Source organism: Oncorhynchus gorbuscha, linkage group LG16, assembly GCF_021184085.1.
Source record: "Oncorhynchus gorbuscha isolate QuinsamMale2020 ecotype Even-year linkage group LG16, OgorEven_v1.0, whole genome shotgun sequence".
In the NCBI taxonomy this organism is placed as follows: Eukaryota; Metazoa; Chordata; class Actinopteri; order Salmoniformes; family Salmonidae; genus Oncorhynchus; species Oncorhynchus gorbuscha.
Genome location: NC_060188.1, coordinates 27,045,543 through 27,063,516, shown reverse-complemented (window position 1 = coordinate 27,063,516; position 17,974 = coordinate 27,045,543). Strand labels below are relative to the sequence as shown.

The 17,974-nt window shown below is 45.3% G+C and overlaps 1 protein-coding gene across 8 annotated transcripts in view; it reads right to left on the bottom strand.

Annotated features, from left to right (window-relative positions):
* Window positions 1-3,062: 3,062 nt before the first annotated feature.
* The window catches only part of LOC123999246 (voltage-dependent L-type calcium channel subunit beta-1-like), a 36,826-nt gene continuing 21,914 nt past the window's right edge, over window positions 3,063-17,974 (bottom strand). For 3 of the 8 annotated variants that reach the window (XM_046304805.1, XM_046304810.1, XM_046304811.1), the window contains 9 exons: window positions 15,897-16,057; window positions 11,455-11,535; window positions 11,292-11,350; window positions 11,050-11,159; window positions 10,304-10,312; window positions 8,162-8,313; window positions 7,827-7,922; window positions 7,434-7,619; window positions 3,063-5,227 (listed from right to left, as the gene is read on the bottom strand). In XM_046304805.1, coding sequence (XP_046160761.1) covers window positions 4,673-5,227; window positions 7,434-7,619; window positions 7,827-7,922; window positions 8,162-8,313; window positions 10,304-10,312; window positions 11,050-11,159; window positions 11,292-11,350; window positions 11,455-11,535; window positions 15,897-16,057 — 1,409 coding nt within the window. In that variant the 3' untranslated portion in view covers window positions 3,063-4,672. Of the gene's footprint in view, window positions 7,620-7,826; window positions 7,923-8,161; window positions 8,314-10,303; window positions 10,313-11,049; window positions 11,160-11,291; window positions 11,351-11,454; window positions 11,536-15,275; window positions 15,305-15,896; window positions 16,058-17,974 lie in introns of all 8 variants that reach the window. The other 5 variants (XM_046304808.1, XM_046304807.1, XM_046304809.1 and 2 more) reach the window with 5 other exon arrangements.

The window sequence follows — 17,974 nt, the reverse complement described above, 5'->3', positions numbered from 1 at the left end:
CTCGTTGGCTGGCCCTCGCTTCATACTCTTTGCCAAACCCACTGGTTACAGGTTATCTACAAGTCTCTGCTATGTTATGCCCCACCCTATCTCAGCTCGCTGGTCACCATAGCAGCACCCACTCGTAGCACACGCTCCAGCAGGTATATCTCTCTGGTCACCCCCAAAGCCAATTTCTCCTTTGGTCGCCTTTCCTTCCAGTTCTCTGCTGCCACTGACTGGAATGAACTGCAAAAATCACTGAAGCTGGACATTCCCATCTCCCTCACTAGCTTTAAGAACCAGCTGTCAGAGCAGCTCACAGATCACTGCACCTGTTCATAGCCCATCTGTATACAGCCCATCTATCTACCTCATTCCAATACTGTATTTATTTATTTTGCACCACAGTATCTCGACTTGCACATCCATCTTTCGCACATCTACCATTCCAGTGTTAAATTGCCATATTGTAATTACTTTGCCACCATGGCCTATTTATTGACTTAACTACCTTATTTGACCTCATTTGCACTCACTGTATATATACTTTTTTTTATTTTTTTCCTACTGTATTATTGACTTTCTGTTTTGTTCATTCCATGTTTAACTCTGTGTTGTTGTACAGTGGGGCAAAAAAATATTTAGTCAGCCACCAATTGTGCAAGTTCTCCCACTTAAAAAGATGAGAGAGGCCTGTAATGTTCCTCATTGGTACACTTCAACTATGACAGACAAAATGAGAAGAAAAAAAATCCAGAAAATCACATTGTAGGATTTTTAATAAATTTATTTGCAAATTAGGGTGGAAAATAAGTATTTGGTCAATAACAAAAGTTTATCTCAATACTTTGTTATATACCCTTTGTTGGCAATGACAGAGGTCAAACGTTTTCTGTAAGTCTTCACAAGGTTTTCACACACTGTTGCTGATATTTTGGCCCATTACTCCATGCAGATCTCCTCTAGAGCAGTGATGTTTTGGGGCTGTTGCTGGGCAACACAGACTTTCAATTCCCTCCAAAGATTTTCTATGGGGTTGAGATCTGGAGACTGGCTAGGCCACTCCAGGACCTTGAAATGCTTCTTATGAAGCCACTCCTTCGTTGCCCGGGCGGTGTGTTTGGGATCATTGTCATGCTGAAAGACCCAGCCTCGTTTCATCTTCAATGCCCTTGCTGATGGAAGGAGGTTTTCACTCAAAATCTCACGATACATGGCCCCATTCATTCTTTCCTTTACATGGATCAGTCGTCCTGGTCCCTTTGCAGAAAAACAGCCCAAAGCATGATGTTTCCACCCCCATGCTTCACAGTAGGTATGGTGTTCTTTGGATGCAACTCAGCATTCTTTGTTCTCCAAACACAACGAGTTGAGTTTTTACCCAAAAGTTATATTTTGGTTTCATCTGACCATATGACATTCTCCCAATCTTCTTCTGGATCATCCAAATGCTCTCTAGCAAACTTCAGACGGGCCTGGACATGTACGGGCTTAAGCAGGGGGACACGTCTGGCACTGCAGGATTTAAGTTCCTGGCGGAGTAGTGTGTTACTGATGGTAGGTTTTGTTACTTTGGTCCCAGCTCTCTGCAGGTCATTCACTAGGTCCCCCCGTGTGGTTCTGGGATTTTTGCTCGCCGTTCTTGTGATCAATTTGACCCCACGGGGTGAGATTTGCATGGATTCCCAGATCGGGGGAGATTATCAGTGGTCTTGTATGTCTTCCATTTCCTAATAATTGCTCCCACAGTTGATTTCTTCAAACCAAGCTGCTTACCTATTGCAGATTCAGTCTTCCCAGCCTGGTGCAGGTCTACAATTTTGTTTCTGGTGTCTTTTGACAGCTCTTTGGTCTTGGGCATAGTGGAGTTTGGTGTGTGACTGTTTGAGGTTGTGGACAGGTGTCTTTTATACTGATAACAAGTTCAAACAGGTGCCATTAATACAGGTAACGAGTGGAGGACAGAGGAGCCTCTTAAAGAAGAAGTTACAGGTCTGTGAGAGCCAGAAATCTTGCTTGTTTGTAGGTGACCAAATACTTGTTTTCCACCATAATTTGCAAATAAATTCATAAAAAATCCTACAATGTGATTTTCTGGATTTTTTCCCTCATTTTGTCTGTCATAGTTGAAGTGTACCTATGATGAAAATTACAGGCCTCTCATCTTTTTAAGTGGGAGAACTTGCACAATTGGTGGCTGACTAAATACTTTTTTGCCTCACTATGTGTCAAACTGCTATGCTTTATCTTGGCCAGGTCGCAGTTGCAAATGAGAACTTGTTCTCAACTAGCTTACCTGGTTAAATAAAGGTGAAATAAAAAAAAATGTTTAAAAAACTGAAAAAACACTTCTATCTCAAGCCATCAGACAGTTAAACAGCCATCGCTAACACAGATTGGCTGCTGCCTACATAGACTTAAATCATTTAAATCAAGCCACTTTAATAAATGGATCACTAGTCACTTTAAATAATGCCACTTTAATGTTTACATATCTTACAGTATATACATATGGGATGAGTAATGTATCTTATACCATCTATTACATCTTGCCTATTCCGCTCGGTCATCACTCATCCATATATTTATATGTACGTATTCTTATTCCATCCCTTTCCATTTGTGTGTATTAGGTAGTTGTTGTGGAATTGTTAAGATATTACTGCACTGTCGGAACGAGAAGCACAAGCATTTTACCACACTCGCATTAACATCTGATAACCACGTGTATGTGACCAATAAAATTGTATTTGATCAAAGGAGTGACACAATGAAAATCCCAAGCACCTTTTTCTTCTGATTAAAATTTTAATTAAAATACGAATTTATCCACAGATTAAAAATGAAAAGGCAGAAAAAGCTAAATGTAGCTACAATCAGGCACCAATGATACATGTTCTTCCATCTTTTTAACAATTGCGATAACGCAACAATAAACATTACTTACGAATTATTATTTTATATTTACTTATTTGACTGAAGGGGTGGGCAGAAGGAGCCCACCAAATACATTTGTGAATCCTCCAGTTAGTAGTTAACTGAGTTAAAGACCATGTTTTGTACCTACACCCCCCCCCCCACTCTTCTCACTAGCGCTAAAGAACTGAGGACCTTATTAAATGCCACGGGAAGAAAGAAAAAACACCACTAAAGTTCGTCAGAAATCAAGAAGTGAAGTGCATGGCATCCACGGGAAGAAAGAAAAAACACCACTAAAGTTCGTCAGAAATCAAGAAGTGAAGTGCATGGCATCTGACATTCAGACAAGCTAGCCGTTTGGTTGAACGTTTGGGGTGATTTACCACGCAAAACAACTCTTACATAACTGTTAGTGTGCCCTGTAACACGTAGACAACACAAAGCTGGTGCAGAGAAAACAAGATGGTGGTGGACATCGTGCTGGAGCGACAGGGTGGGCTACAGTGCAGGGTAGTTGCCAAGAAGACACATACAGTAAAGACACACGTATGAAAACAGCGAGTGTGACAAGAGATAAGACATCCCGCCATGACAATGGTGGGCGTGGCTTGGCGAAACATTCCGGCACTTGTGATTGGAGTTCTTGAAGTAAAGTCTGAGGGTGTGAGAGACTATTAGGTAGGACATTTCATTCACGTGACTACTACTGTAGTGCGGCTTATGAACTGTACCACATTCAAAAAGACAAATGTATATTACAGGAGCAAAGCTATCACCCACAGACAGACAGTATCCCTAAAATAGCAGGAAACAAATGGGGACAACCAGACAAATACAGTTCTATTTCAATGCTATGGCTGAAGTCAGTTAGGGAAGAAGAAGTAGTCTTTGGGATGTTTACTTTTATTCTTAACATTAAGGTAAGCGTCAAACGAAGAAACCAATTATCTCAAAACTATTCTGAAGACATTATGGCAACTTTTCCATCCAGATAGCTTTTAAGGTCTGGGTGATGAGGAATCAGGGGAGAGGGACTCAAAAAGCTTAGGATCCATCCTGAAAGTGTCTGAATCCTGAAGCTGAGCCTGAAGCTGTGGGGATAGAGACCCTGATGCTCTGTACTGTACATGGGACATACAACCCTGTTTAAGACTGCAGAGGACAGACATGACAGACTACAGCTCTATCAGCCTTCACATTCTACACTACAGAGATTAAGCCATACAGATCACACAATGATGAATTCATAATCATAATGATAACTGTCCTCGTGCTGTCAGTTCAGTAGGATTCCATGGTATTCATGCAGTAGTACTAACAAAATAAACTAAAAAGAGACCAACCAAACTGCTTTTTTTCTCAAAACATAAATTAATTGAATATAGCTAAAATATCTGGATGAGGTGGATGGCGTCTGGCAGTTGTTTTCTTCTCTACAGCGTACTCAACAATGAGAAAAGTACCTCTTTAGTAGGGTTGTAAACAGATTAATTCATGAGCCTCTGATTGGCATGGCCCCCAAACCCACCCTCCTCTCCCCGCTAACCCCCTAGCCCTAACCGTGAACTTCCTCCCTCCCCTTCCTCCCCCAGTCTGTCTGTCAGCCTCCTAGCCCATATGTTGTGATGTGTGTTCAGCGGATGTACCTGTCCCTCCCCCAGTCTGTCTGTCAGCCTCCTAGCCCATATGTTGTGATGTGTGTTCAGCGGATGTACACGTCCCTCCCCGAATCTGTCTGTCAGCCTCCTAGCCCATATGTTGTGATGTGTGTTCAGCGGATGTACACGTCCCTCCCCCAGTCCTCCTGATTCTTGTTGTGGCCCATGTTGGTGCCGGTGTCCCCGGGTTCCTGGCAGTACCTCTCCCTTAGCTTGGCCCGGCCATGTTGCCCAGGCTGGGTATGGGAGGCCATGGGAGGGTGGTTGAGGTTCTCCTGGTCCGGCTCGGCCCCCTCGTCTTCCCAGGAGGCCTGCCGGCCATGGTGCTGGGCCAGGTGGAGGCGGCTGCCCCCGCCCCCTACCCCGCGGTACATCTCAGACTCCTCGTAGGGGTCGGTCTCAATGTCCATGCAAGAGTCCCCTGCTTCAGTGTAGGCAGAGTCCCGACTGCCCTGAGTCTCAGAGTCGAAGGTGTCCTGCCGGGACAGGCCCCTCCCACCCCCTGCCCGTAGCTGGCCCCGTGAGGAGTGCATGTAGGTCTGCTGCTTCTGCTGCTGCGGTTGCTGCTTCCCTCCCTGGTCACTCTGGTAGTCATGGAGACTGCCGCTACCACCGCACTCCGACAGAGGCCCTTCCCGCTTCTGTTCTCCGGTCACCAGGTACGGCCCCTGCAGCGAGCCCCGCCCACACCACACGCCATGCAGAGACACAGTGAGACAGAACAAGGCCCGGGCAGTGGGTTAGTCAACAGGGTTAGGACAGGTTAGGGTGCAGTTAGATCAAACATGATATCAGTAATGTCAGTCAGTCAGTTCACAATGCAACACATAGAGGTTTACAGTATAACAATTGATATATTTATGCAGTACTTAAAACACACCGTGTAAATAATTACTTGGTCAAAGTGACATTCTTTTTTGTATTTAATACATGCACGCAGACTCTTTTCCATAGACTACAGAAATGTGTTCATTCATCATCTGTAAGACAAACAGCTATGCAGTCATTAGTCACCATGTTCATGCAGTCACCATGTTCAGCTCCTGGCTGCAAAACCAACAGTGCCCTCTTATGGCTGATTTTTCACAGCAGCTAAAATGATGTTTCAACTAATTGTGATATCTCTTTTTCATTCACAAGCATGTCACACCCATTGACAGTTAAATAATAACTGAACAAAATCTCCTCCAACTGAATGAATTCTAATGAATCTATACAGCCGCCATTCTCTTTTGTCAGATTGTGTTAACTCCCACGCGACGCTCGGCCCTCAGCCGAGACAGATCAGTGCAGGCGGAATTGACGCGCTGACTTCAGGCAATGTACAGCCAGCCGCACCATATAAAATATGACCTACTGAATCAGAGAAAGCACTGTTCATAATAGTGCCTTTATCTCTAAATGAACACGATTAAATCAATTATGTGGGTATAACTCATTGATATACGGAAGCAACTTGGACACTTTTACAAGGTCTTGGACTATGACAGTCATGAGTCATGCTGTATGTATTTGGCTGAAGCCAGTGGTTGATTGGAGATGAGACCCAGATTATCATTTTACTGCTGGTTAGAGTTTCCTGTGTGAATTCATGAAATAGGACATTCCTATTAGTCATGGCCCACATCACTTTACACACACACACACACGCACGCGCGCGCACGCATATGCATGCTCTCCCACACACACACACAGCCCATCCCTGCCACGCCACACAAATCAGAAAACTAGAAATGATGCCACAACAACAAGGCACACATTGGCCAAGCGGCCGAGATGATTCGCTCCTTTTCAGGGACGGTGCCATGGCAACACGGAGAAGGGAAGTAAACTGGACACCGTTTCCCAGACGATAAAGGAGTGCTGAAGAAAGGAGGCCAGGCAGGGAGCCCTGAGGTTGGGTAAGGGGCACACAACTCCATTTTCTCAACCAATTACAGTAAACAAGGAATCAGCAGCAGACCAGAGACAGAGGTATTGTACCTCTCTGACTGATGGACAGATGGAGGATTTTCATTTCATCCAATAACTGCGCCCGTCAATTCATTTCACAACTCCAATGTGATTGTGTGTGTGTGTTATTCTCACAGAAAACCCTCCCCAGTGTTGGTTTGGTCTGGAACCAGTGTCCTGCCCATATAAACTCTCCTTTGCTAATTTTGCTGTGTGTGTTGCTCTAACATACTGTGTCATTTGCAGAGAGGTTTTCTCGAAGAGGACGAAGCTCTCTGTTTGTGTGTGGGTGTTTTCTAATGCAGAAGGCTTTCACAGTAATGTGTGGGGCCTATATTGTTCTGAGCACTCTGATGTGTGTGTGTGTGAATATGAATGTCTGTGCTCAATTGGATCCAATGTGATGGACCCAGTATACACTCTCCAGTTAACAGCACCCTCCATCTCTCCATGTATGTAGTGTTTCTCTATACAGTATTATAATAATAATAATATATATGCCATTTAGCGGACGCTTTTATCCAAAGCGACTTACAGTCATGTGTGCATACATTCTACGTATGGGTGGTCCCGGGAATCGAACCCACTACCCTGGCGTTACAAGTGCCATGCTCTACCAACTGAGCTACAGAAGGACCACAAAGCCATTATGAATGAGAATGTGGTCTAAACAATGTGATTAGGTTTCTTATTTCAGGTCAAAGGGAGGGATGGAGAGATGGAGGATGGGAGGAGATATATCTGAAGAGCAGGCAGACGGGTTTGGGTTAGGAAGGCGGTGTCGCTCCCCCTGAGCCATCCCCCGTCCCCCACAGCTGGCCTTTAGAGGGCGTGCTCGGCCACTTTCCCATGCTCGGCCCCGGGGCCATCCAGGCCGGGCCAGAACTCCAGGTTGCGGCGCAGGGAGGTGAGCACCTGTACCTGCAGGTTGGAGACGGGCTCTGGGGAGGCGGCCAGGGCGGCCGTGGCCATGGTGCGGTTGAGGAGGGGGTTGGGGGGGTTACTGCTGGGGGGGTGGGTGGCCTTCCAGTAGGCCTCCAGGTAGTCAGCCAGATGCTCACAGGCATCCTCCAGCTGGTTCTCATCCAGGATGATGTCAAACAGCTCCTACATACAACACAGAGGGACATTATGTTAGTGTCTCACCTGTCAACGTCAGAGATTCAGCCAGCTACCTAAAAGGGCATTCATTTCAATGTTAAGCCAATGCCATTGTTCAGACTGGTAATTGTGAATTCATTTGTTCAGGGCAAACAGCATGTAAGAACATGTGCCTTTCGGCCATGGAATCCAGGGCCACAGACAGACACTCACAGGGGGGCACTGGGCCAGCTTGTCTGCTGCCACCATCTGCACATTCAGGTGTTTGGCCTGGGACTTCCCCCGGGATTTAATGAGCCTCTGGAGGACCTGAATGGAAACAGGCAACAACATACCGCTGGTCACTGACAGAGATGTCACATCCACAGACAGAGATGTCACATCCACAGACATAGATGTCACATCCACAGACATAGATGTCACATCCACAGACAGAGATGTCACATCCACAGACAGAGATATCACATCCACAGACATTTCAGTCACATACATGACATTTCAGTAGGATGTGATAGAGGAAGTCAATCGACCACAAATTCAGGGGGTACCTTAGGTGAGGCTATTTTGATGTAGACAATAATAGGAGCCAGGGAGGTCTTAGCCAGCTGAGAGGGGTGGTTGATGGTGTCTGCGTCTAAGGCAACCAGCTGCAGGGTGCGGGCCAGCTCAAAGATTCGCTCAATCTCACTCTGCACCTCCGCTATGTGGTAGAGAACATGGAAATGCAATAAGTAACAGGGTGTAGTAGGTGTCTGAACACACAGAGTATACAAATTGAATTGGTTGTCAAATCTCAATTCTGTCCACATTTAAATCCCTTCTGGAGTATACAGGGAGATCCGTGTGACTATTGCCACTTTGATAACTCATATTTCTCACACACACACACACACACACACACACACACACACACACACACACACACACACACACACACACACACACACACACACACACACACACACACACACACACACACACACACACACACACACCAAAATAAACAGGATACATACACGCACATGCAAACGTGGCATGTTAACACTATCATGCATGTCAACATTTTGGCAAGAGGTTCGGTGCATGTGAAACAGAACCCATCTCATTAGATATTCCATTTACACACCACTAAATGGAACATAAGGGCATTCTCATTCTGTTGCCACATTCCAACGAGCAGTAACTGATGTTATGCACTGTTAAACATGGTCTCTAACACAACTTTTTTACATCAACTCAAACTCGGGAAGGAGGCTTGTAAGAATGAGATGCATGTGGTGGCACTTGATATACCGTTCTGAACATGTCAACGAAGAAAATCATCTGAAAGTGATGAAGTGTAATAGCATTCGCTGTTAGAGCTATCAGGCAGAGCAAACGTATTAGTCTGTTTGGATGTTCTCGGCTTCGTACACTCTTATTCTCCTTCAGCAAAACCCTAGAAGAGCCTGTATGGGTTTAACAGTGTGGCTGTCCCCATTTATCATACGCTCAGATGTGTGTACAATTTCTTTGGAAGGAGGGGGGGGGGGGGGTCTGTGTTCCAGCCACAATTACATTATCTCTCTGTGGAGCTTCTGGTAGCAACCCCAGCCACAATTACATTATCTCTCTGTGGAGCTTCTGGCAGCAACCCCAGCCACAATTACATTATCTCTCTGTGGAGCTTCTGGTAGCAACCCCAGCCACAATTACATTATCTCTCTGTGGAGCTTCTGGTAGCAACCCCAGCCACAATTACATAAACAGGGGACAGGTCATTTGCAGAGGGGCTGCGGGCTTCAGACGGTCTCCCTCTGAAGGGCTGAAGTAGAAAGGGAATTAAACCTGCAGGTGGAAGGCATCGACCAGAAGCTCCGCAGAGAGATAAGAGAAATTAACTTTACCTAAAACAATGAAAACCTAACAAACTGTCCTAGCTTTTATTAACCTCCAAATGTCCTCTATTTACACTGCATCTCTGTGAAGAATGTTGCATCCCTGTATCAGAGATTGGTAGTAAACAATGATGTATGGTATATAAAACACATTATTATATGAACTTCTAATTGTGCTTGAGTTTCAGTATGCATACAGGCTCCTTGTAGGTAAAGTGTTGTTACATGTTGCTTTACAGTCGGGTCCCTAATTCTGGGTCACAGGGTTGGAGGCAATGGGGGATGGAGGGGGGAGTATCAATTCCCCTGTACACTCCTCCCTGATCACAGATGCCCCCCCCCAGGCCCGCTATCACATTTCCCCACAACCCCAGACAGACAGACAGACAGACAGACAGACAGACAGACAGACAGACAGACAGACAGACAGACAGACAGACAGACAGACAGACAGACAGACAGACAGACAGACAGACAGACAGACAGACAGACAGACAGACAGACAGACAGACAGACAGACAGACAGACAGACAGACAGACAGACAGACAGCAGGCAGACGCTCAGCTGAGCAGCCTAGAGCCACCAGACCCACCGAGCACTCATTCTGCTGTGTAATTAGTCTACTCTTTCCAAGCCTTAGTTCAAATTGTTATTACTGCAAGCAACAGGCTTTCACAAACATGTGTGAGGAACAGACAGGCAGACAGACGCATGAGGTATGAGTGTATGAGGAGAGTAGTGAGAGACAGACAGGGGAGGAGAACAGAGAAAAAAAAGCTCTTGGTTTTTCTTCCTCGTGAGAGCATACGTACCCAGTACGTCTGAGAGACGCAGAGCGAGTGGAGGGGAGGTGGGAGAGAGGGACAGGTGGGTGGAGGGTAGGAAAAGACAGGATGGAGAAAGAGAAGAGGCCAGATCAGAGAGGGGCAGTGAGTAATGAAGGGTAGAACAACCCTTTCAGGTTCCCATGGACAGGCTACACTGCCCCTCTCTGCTCAGCTAGCCTCTCCTCTAGAGGGGCCTTACGATCCTGTGCTTAGCCCGACTCACTGATATCGAAGACTATCTATGCCAAAAGGAACGGATTGATGACCTAAGTAAAAACATTTTTGTAATTCAAGGCAGACTATGAGGCTCCCTATTGTATGTTATCAATAGATGCTAACATCCAATATTCCCTGACCTTTTGCTGACCAGGTAGCTATCACCAACAGAAACAATACTTTTAAATATCTTTATCCCAATACTCGGTGACAGGTAAACACCAGTCATTGTCCAAGTACAAACTGGCATTTCATTTAGAGTCAGGCAGGTCATCAGCCGGATCAAATACTTACACAAGCTAATATTGATATATGACAACACTGATAGTGAAAGGTAACAACACAATAGCCCAACGTATGATAAGAGACATGAACTAACAAAGCTTTTTGAAATGGATCACGTGGGTGTGTGTTGGAAAGGCACAGAGCCAGTCCTGGCACTTATTGTGATCAATGGTTTTCTTATAGGTACAAGAAAGGTACAAGGATGTCTTGCCCTACTGGTCCGGTCTTACCCAGGCTGGAGCGGGTGCTGGAGCGCTCGATGATGGTGTGTTTACTGGGGTTGTTGAGGACCGAGCGCTTGGCAAGGGAGATGTCTGCGGTCACCCGGGTGATGGATATCCTGGAAGAAACACGATCAACCAATCAGGGCTGAGAACTGGAAAAGTCTTAAAGCAGGTTAAACTAAATTGAAGACGTTTTCAACCTTGGTAAAAAAAATTCAGTCGTGTTCTCTGGCTGGCCTGAAACTCACCTGCCCTCAAACTTGTGCTTGAGAAAGTCAAAGAGAGCCTTTTGCATCATGTCAGTCACCTGGTGGGAGATGAGGAGAAGAAGAACAACCGAGGCGTGGAGATATGACCGGTATAATAAACCATGAAGACAGTTGGGGAGATTGAGCTACACGGTAGCCTTACCTCGTAGCCCTTCAGTGACGGCCCCACTAGAATGATGGGTCTCATGGAGGGGACCACGTCGTACGGGGGGACATGCTCCATCTGAGTCAGACAGGAGAGCCCCAAGAGCGGGGTGAGACACTATAACCACTGTGTCTGAACAAAGACATACACACGAACAGAGCTCACGCATACTCTGAGACGCACAACCAATAGCCACTTTGTACGCACACGTACGGAGCTGCACAACCTACAGCCACAGAAACACACACATAAATCAACATTATGTCAACACTCTCCCTTCTCTCTGCACAGTCAGAATGATATAGATAAAGCATTTCAGACAGAGACCATTTATTTTCTTGGAGAGGATAAAAGCACCAAGACCAAGCGCAAAAAATGTTCACCGAAAGCACTCATTTCCATTTCTCAAGTCTGCTCTCCCAGTCATAGCAAATGAAATAAACTATAATTCAACTGGATCAGAATGAGCTATGGAGAATGGTAAGAGCCATTATTGATATCTTAAAATTCACAGGAGCTTTCGTCCAGCCTAAAGGCATACGTGACTGTGGTTCCAGTCAAAGATAACTCTCTCTCAGTATGTACAGTGGGGCAAAAAAGTACTTAGTCAGCCACCAATTGTGCAAGTTCTCCTACTTAAAAATATGAGAGAGGCCTGTAATTTTCATCTTAGGTACACTTCAACTATGACAGACAAAATGAGAAGAAAAAAAATCCAGAAAATCACATTGTAGGATTTTTAATGAATTTATTTGCAAATTATGGTGGAAAATTAAGTATTTGGTCACCTACAAACAAGCAAGATTTCCGGCTCTCACAGACCTGTAACTTCTTCTTTAAGAGGCTCCTCTGTCCTCCACTCGTTACCTGTATTAAATGGCACCTGTTTGAACTTGTCATCAGTATAAAAGACACCTGTCCACAACCTCAAACAGTCACGCTCCAAACTCCACTATGGCCAAGACCAAAGAGCTGTCAAAGGACACAAAATTGTAGACCTGCACCAGGCTGGGAAGCCTGAATCTGAAATAGGTAGGCAGCTTGGTTTGAAGAAATCAACTGTGGGAGCAATTATTAGGAAATGGAAGACATACAAGACCACTGATAATCTCCCTCGATCTGGGGCTCCATGCAAAATCTCACCCCGTGGGGTCAAAATGATCACAAGAACGGTGAGCAAAAATCCCAGAACCACACGGGGGTACCTAGTGAATGACCTGCAGAGAGCTGGGACCAAAGTAACAAAGCCTACCATCAGTAACACACTACGCCGCCAGGGACTCAAATCCTGCAGTGCCAGACGTGTCCCCCTGCTTAATCCAGTACATGTCCAGGCCCGTTTGAAGTTTGCTAGAGAGCATTTGGATGATCCAGAAGAAGATTGGGAGAATGCCATATGGTCAGATGAAACCAAAATAGAACTTTTGGGTAAAAACTCAACTCGTCGTGTTTGGAGGACAAAGAATGCTGAGTTGCATCCAAAGAACACCATACCTACTGTGAAGCATGGGGGTGGAAACATCATGCTTTGGGGCAAAGGGACCAGGACGACTGATCCGTGTAAAGGAAAGAATGAATGGGGCCATGTATCGTGAGATTTTGAGTGAAAACCTCCTTCCATCAGCAAGGGCATTGAAGATGAAACGGGGCTGGGTCTTTCAGCATGACAATGATCCCAAACACACCGCCCGGGCAACGAAGGAGTGGCTTCATAAGAAGCATTTCAAGGTCCTGGAGTGGCCTAGCCAGTCTCCAGATCTCAACCCCATAGAAAATCTTTGGAGGGAGTTGAAAGTCCATGTTGCCCAGCAACAGCCCCAAAACATCACTGCTCTAGAGGAGATCTGCATGGAGGAATGGGCCAAAATACCAGCAACAGTGTGTGAAAACCTTGTGAAGACTTACAGAAAACGTTTGACCTCTGTCATTGCCAACAAAGGGTATATAACAAAGTATTGAGATAAACTTTTGTTATTGACCAAATACTTATTTTCCACCCTAATTTGCAAATCAATTCATTAAAAGTCCGAAAATGTTATTTTCTGGATTTTTTTCTCTCATTTTGTCTCTCATAGTTGAAGTGTACCCATGATGAAAATGACAGGCCTCTCATCTTTTTAAGTGGGAGAACTTGCACAATTGGTGGCTGACTAAATACTTTTTTGCCCCACTGTATTTGTGTGGTAGACCCCAATTGCTGTATAGAAAGAAGCCAGATAAACACCAAGACAAATGGGTTTTTAGGCCCAGAGAAAACAGACAACAAGCACACACTAAACCTACAAACAGATACCTCATTTTGAACCAACATACAGAGCATACATTTCTCAAGACACTTACTTCAAACACTCAAATCACATTGAAAATGACATGCACTCTTACGCAAAACACCCACACACGGTCAATCAATATTCTAACAAGTAAAACAAAACGCATACATTAACATTCCATCAATATGAATCATGAGGAGCATGATTCATCTGCCCAACACCGCATCTATAAGCATCTGCTCTGTTATAGAAAGCGTCCTGTTTTGGAATGACAGGTGAGAGGAGAACAGGTCCCATGGTCTATCCACTAACAGATAGGAAGGCATAAGGAGAATACAGATGTAGGCTCTTCATTTGACCCATTTGAAGGCTTAGTCCATAACGTTGGTTGATTCATGGTTAGGCTATTAGCTGGCCAAAAGTAGTGTGCATGAAAAGTGCAATACTGTAAATATAACGGTGTGCTAGTGTGGGTTTTCAGTAAATGTATGTAAATCACGCTGCAGGAAATGCAAATGAGCTTCAAGATTCTCAGTAACAAAAAGGGATCCAATTAAGATCCTACACCTGTAGGGTGCTCGTGTGTATTCGATGTCAGCTCTCTGTATTCTCAGCACGCCTTCTCCTCTGTATTCCATGCAGCACTTTAGTGCACTGAGAGCAGTAGCATAGAGGCTTGAAGAGCTCTCCTCCACTAAGTTCCGGTTACGTTACATAAAGCCACACCTCCACAACCAGGCAGTGGACGCAGTTCACCTCATTACGATTCACTACATCTAAAAAATACACTTAAGAACTTTTCCAAACGGTGCTCATCTCTAGAGGGGCAGTGCTGAGGGAGGTGTACTGTGGATCACCATTTATGTTGCTTCTTCCAAATAACATGAACTTTCACGTAATCTATAGAAAGTGTTTTTGCTATTGGAGGACAAAGCGTGCCTCTGCCTCCACAGTCTCCTGTATCTACGGGATCAAAGCTGTGTTGACAGCTCTGAGATAGGGAGGGATAGCGAGGCGGGCTGATGATAGGCTATTGGCTGTCACTCAAAGCAGCCATCCAGAATGGGAATGAAAACACATCAGGGAGCATTAACGTTCACCAGAACTGTGTGTGACAGGGGCCATGACACGCCTGCACACTGACAGCCCGTGTTTACCCAATCAGCTCTGACTGCATACTGACAGCCCGTGTTTACCCAATCAGCTCTGACGAGAGAGACAAATGGAAGCCCTGCTGGCATTTTGGGGGGTGGAACTAACATTTCCCTTCCTACAGTTCCTCCCTATAATTTCCCAGAATTTCTTAATTGATCATTTTGGAACACAATATCCCTGGGGGCAACTGCAACACGGAAATCTTCTTCTTGGGGAATAAGTGAAAAACTTGACAAAAATGAGGAAATGTTCAAATCCAGTCACCTCCCACTCTCTCTAGCATAAGCTGACATGAGAGCAGACTGAGAAACATGGAGAGACAACAGAGAGGAAGAGGAGGAGGATGAGACAGAACAGAAGGTAAAGGTGAATTAAAGGTCAGCACCGACTCACCGACTTCTGTTTCTGTTTAGCCGGACCACCTACAGTACCATTCCGCACACAACCCCCACGAGAAGACAGAGCAAAAGGGACAAAAAGAGACAAAAAGCACAAAAGACAGAGGACGTGTTGTTATTGACAGGTGACGATTAGTTGGGAATTGGGAGTGGAGCTGTTCAATAGGACAGCGGAGACCACATCCATTGTAGTCTGATCAATAATGACATTTATTGTTTAGAGTCGCACCGTCTGCGAATATTCATACATTGCTTTTGCATCGGTGAATGTATGAACATGTTCAGGGTCGTCTTTAGCTCAACCCCTCCCCCAGTTGATCAGCGCAGAAACGCACAGTCAAACATAACTCGGCGTTACCATGGTGACCAGAGACAGAGGGGCCAATCGGGATTAGGGAATCAGACAGGCGCTCGCTAGCGGTGGGAACGGTGGGTCAGTTTAGGGCAGTAAGTCAGAGATGAGGGGTGTAGGAGGGGCTAGTGGGGACAGACAAAGGTTATTATAGCCTAGGACTGGGCCATAGCTGCGTGCAGTGGGGGGGGGGGGGGGGGTTTGGTTGAAGGGAGGTGGGGACGGGAAGCAGCCGTAGTGCCTGGGGCCCCTGGAGGGCTTTACCTTCTTAAAGAAGGGCAGGCGGTGGATTTGGCCCTGGGGGGAGGTGACGCTGCCTGCACTGCCCTTGGGGGAGCGAGGGTCACCCTGGGGCTCAGGGGGCTCCTCAGCATCCAGGTCCAGGGGGTCAAAGTCAAATGCCATCGTGGACATGTCCACATGAGCTGAGGGGTGGGGTGGGGTAGAGAGAGAGAGAGAGAGGACAGGGAATGACAGAAAGAGAGAGAAAGAATATCGAGCAATAGTGAAAGAGGAAGAAAAAGTGGAGATGTATACAGAGAAAAAAGGAGGAAAGAGAAAAAGGAGGACAAGAAAGGCATGATAAGAAAGGTAATCAATAAAAGACAAGGCAATCAAAAGCAGAGAGTAGGACAGACTCCGATCTGAGATCTAGAAATGGGAGAAATGACAGCGTTCTGAACCAGAAATAACAGTGCTGAAATAAAAAGTCAATAGGTGACTACGAAATCAGTGTATGAGCAGGTCAGAAAAACAGCGATCGAAACAGAACAGTGAGTAAGCGAGAGATGTGGAGAGAAAGGTGGTGGAAGAGAGAGCTATCCACTGCTGAAGAAGAAGTGGCGGAGACGAGAGAAAGAGAGAGAGAGAGCAGAGAATAAGAGGTGCTAGGAGGTGGAGGCAGAAAAAGGTGTGTAGCTGTTTTGAGGAGGGTTTTGTGTGTGCTGCGACTGGTTACGGTGGTGAGGGCTCTGTTTTGGGTGTGGGTAGGGGTGTTTTAAGCCGGCACAGCCAGGCAGGAAGAGGGGTTTGCTGTGTGCTGGGACTGGTTACGGTGGTGAGGGCTCTGTGTTTTGGATGTGGGTAAGGGTGTTTTAAGCCGGCACAGCCAGGCAGGAAGAGGGGTTTGGTATATCAGTTCAGGTATAACAAATATGGTTGATACAGAGAACCATACTATAACTGTCGTGTTTTAACGTAACACATCCATCATGGTTAGGTCATCCATCAACGGAGAAACAACGCCAGTTACAGTCAATCTACGTGTCTGATCTAGTCCGTCTGTCTTCAATTCAATTATTCAATGAACTCACTCCCAGGCAGTTCTTATCTAATAAAAACATGTACACTACCATTCAAAAGTTTGGGGTCACTTAGAAATGTTCTTGTTTTTGAAAGAAAGCACATTTTTTCATCCATTAAAATAACATCAAATTGATCAGAAATACAGTGTAGACATTTTTTATGTTGCAAATGACTGTTGTGGCTGGAAATGGCAGATTTTTAATGGAATATCTACATAGGCATACAGAGGTCCATTATCAGCAGCCATCACTCTTGTGTTCCAATGGCACGTTGTGTTAGCTAATCCAAGTTAATCATTTTAAAAGGATAATTTATCATTAGAAAACCCTTTTGCAATTATGTTAGCACAGCAGAAAACTGTTCTGATTAAAGAAGCAATAAAACTGGCCTTCTTCAAACTAGTTGAGTATCTGGAGCATCAGCATTTGTGACTTCAATTACAGGATCAAAATTGCCAGAAATAAAGACATTTCTTCTGAAAGTCGTCAGTCTATTCTTGTTCTGTGAAATAAAGGCTCTTCCATGCGAGAAATTGCCAAGAAACTGAAGTTCTCGTACAACGCTGTGTACTACTCCCTTCACAGAACAGCACAAACTGGCCCTAACCAGAATAGAAAGAGGAGTGGGAGGCCCCAGTGCACATCTGAGCAAGAGGACAAGTATATTAGAGTGTCTAGTTTGAGAAACAGACACCTGTTAACTGGCAGCTTCATTAAATAGTACACGCAAAACACCAGTCTCAACGTCAACAGTGAAGAGGTGACTCCGGGATGCTGGCCTTCTAGGCAGAGTTGAAAAGAAAAAGCCATATCTCAGACTGGCCACTAAAAGGAAAAGATTAAGATGGGCAAAAGAACACAGACACTGGATAGAGGAACTCTGCCTAGAAGGCCAGCATCCCGGAGTCACGGAGTCACCAATGTTGACGTTGACTGGTGTTTTAAACTTGGATTAGCTAACACAACGTGACATTGGAACACAGGAGTGATGGTTGCTAATAATGGGCCTCTGTACACCTATGTAGATATTCCATTTAA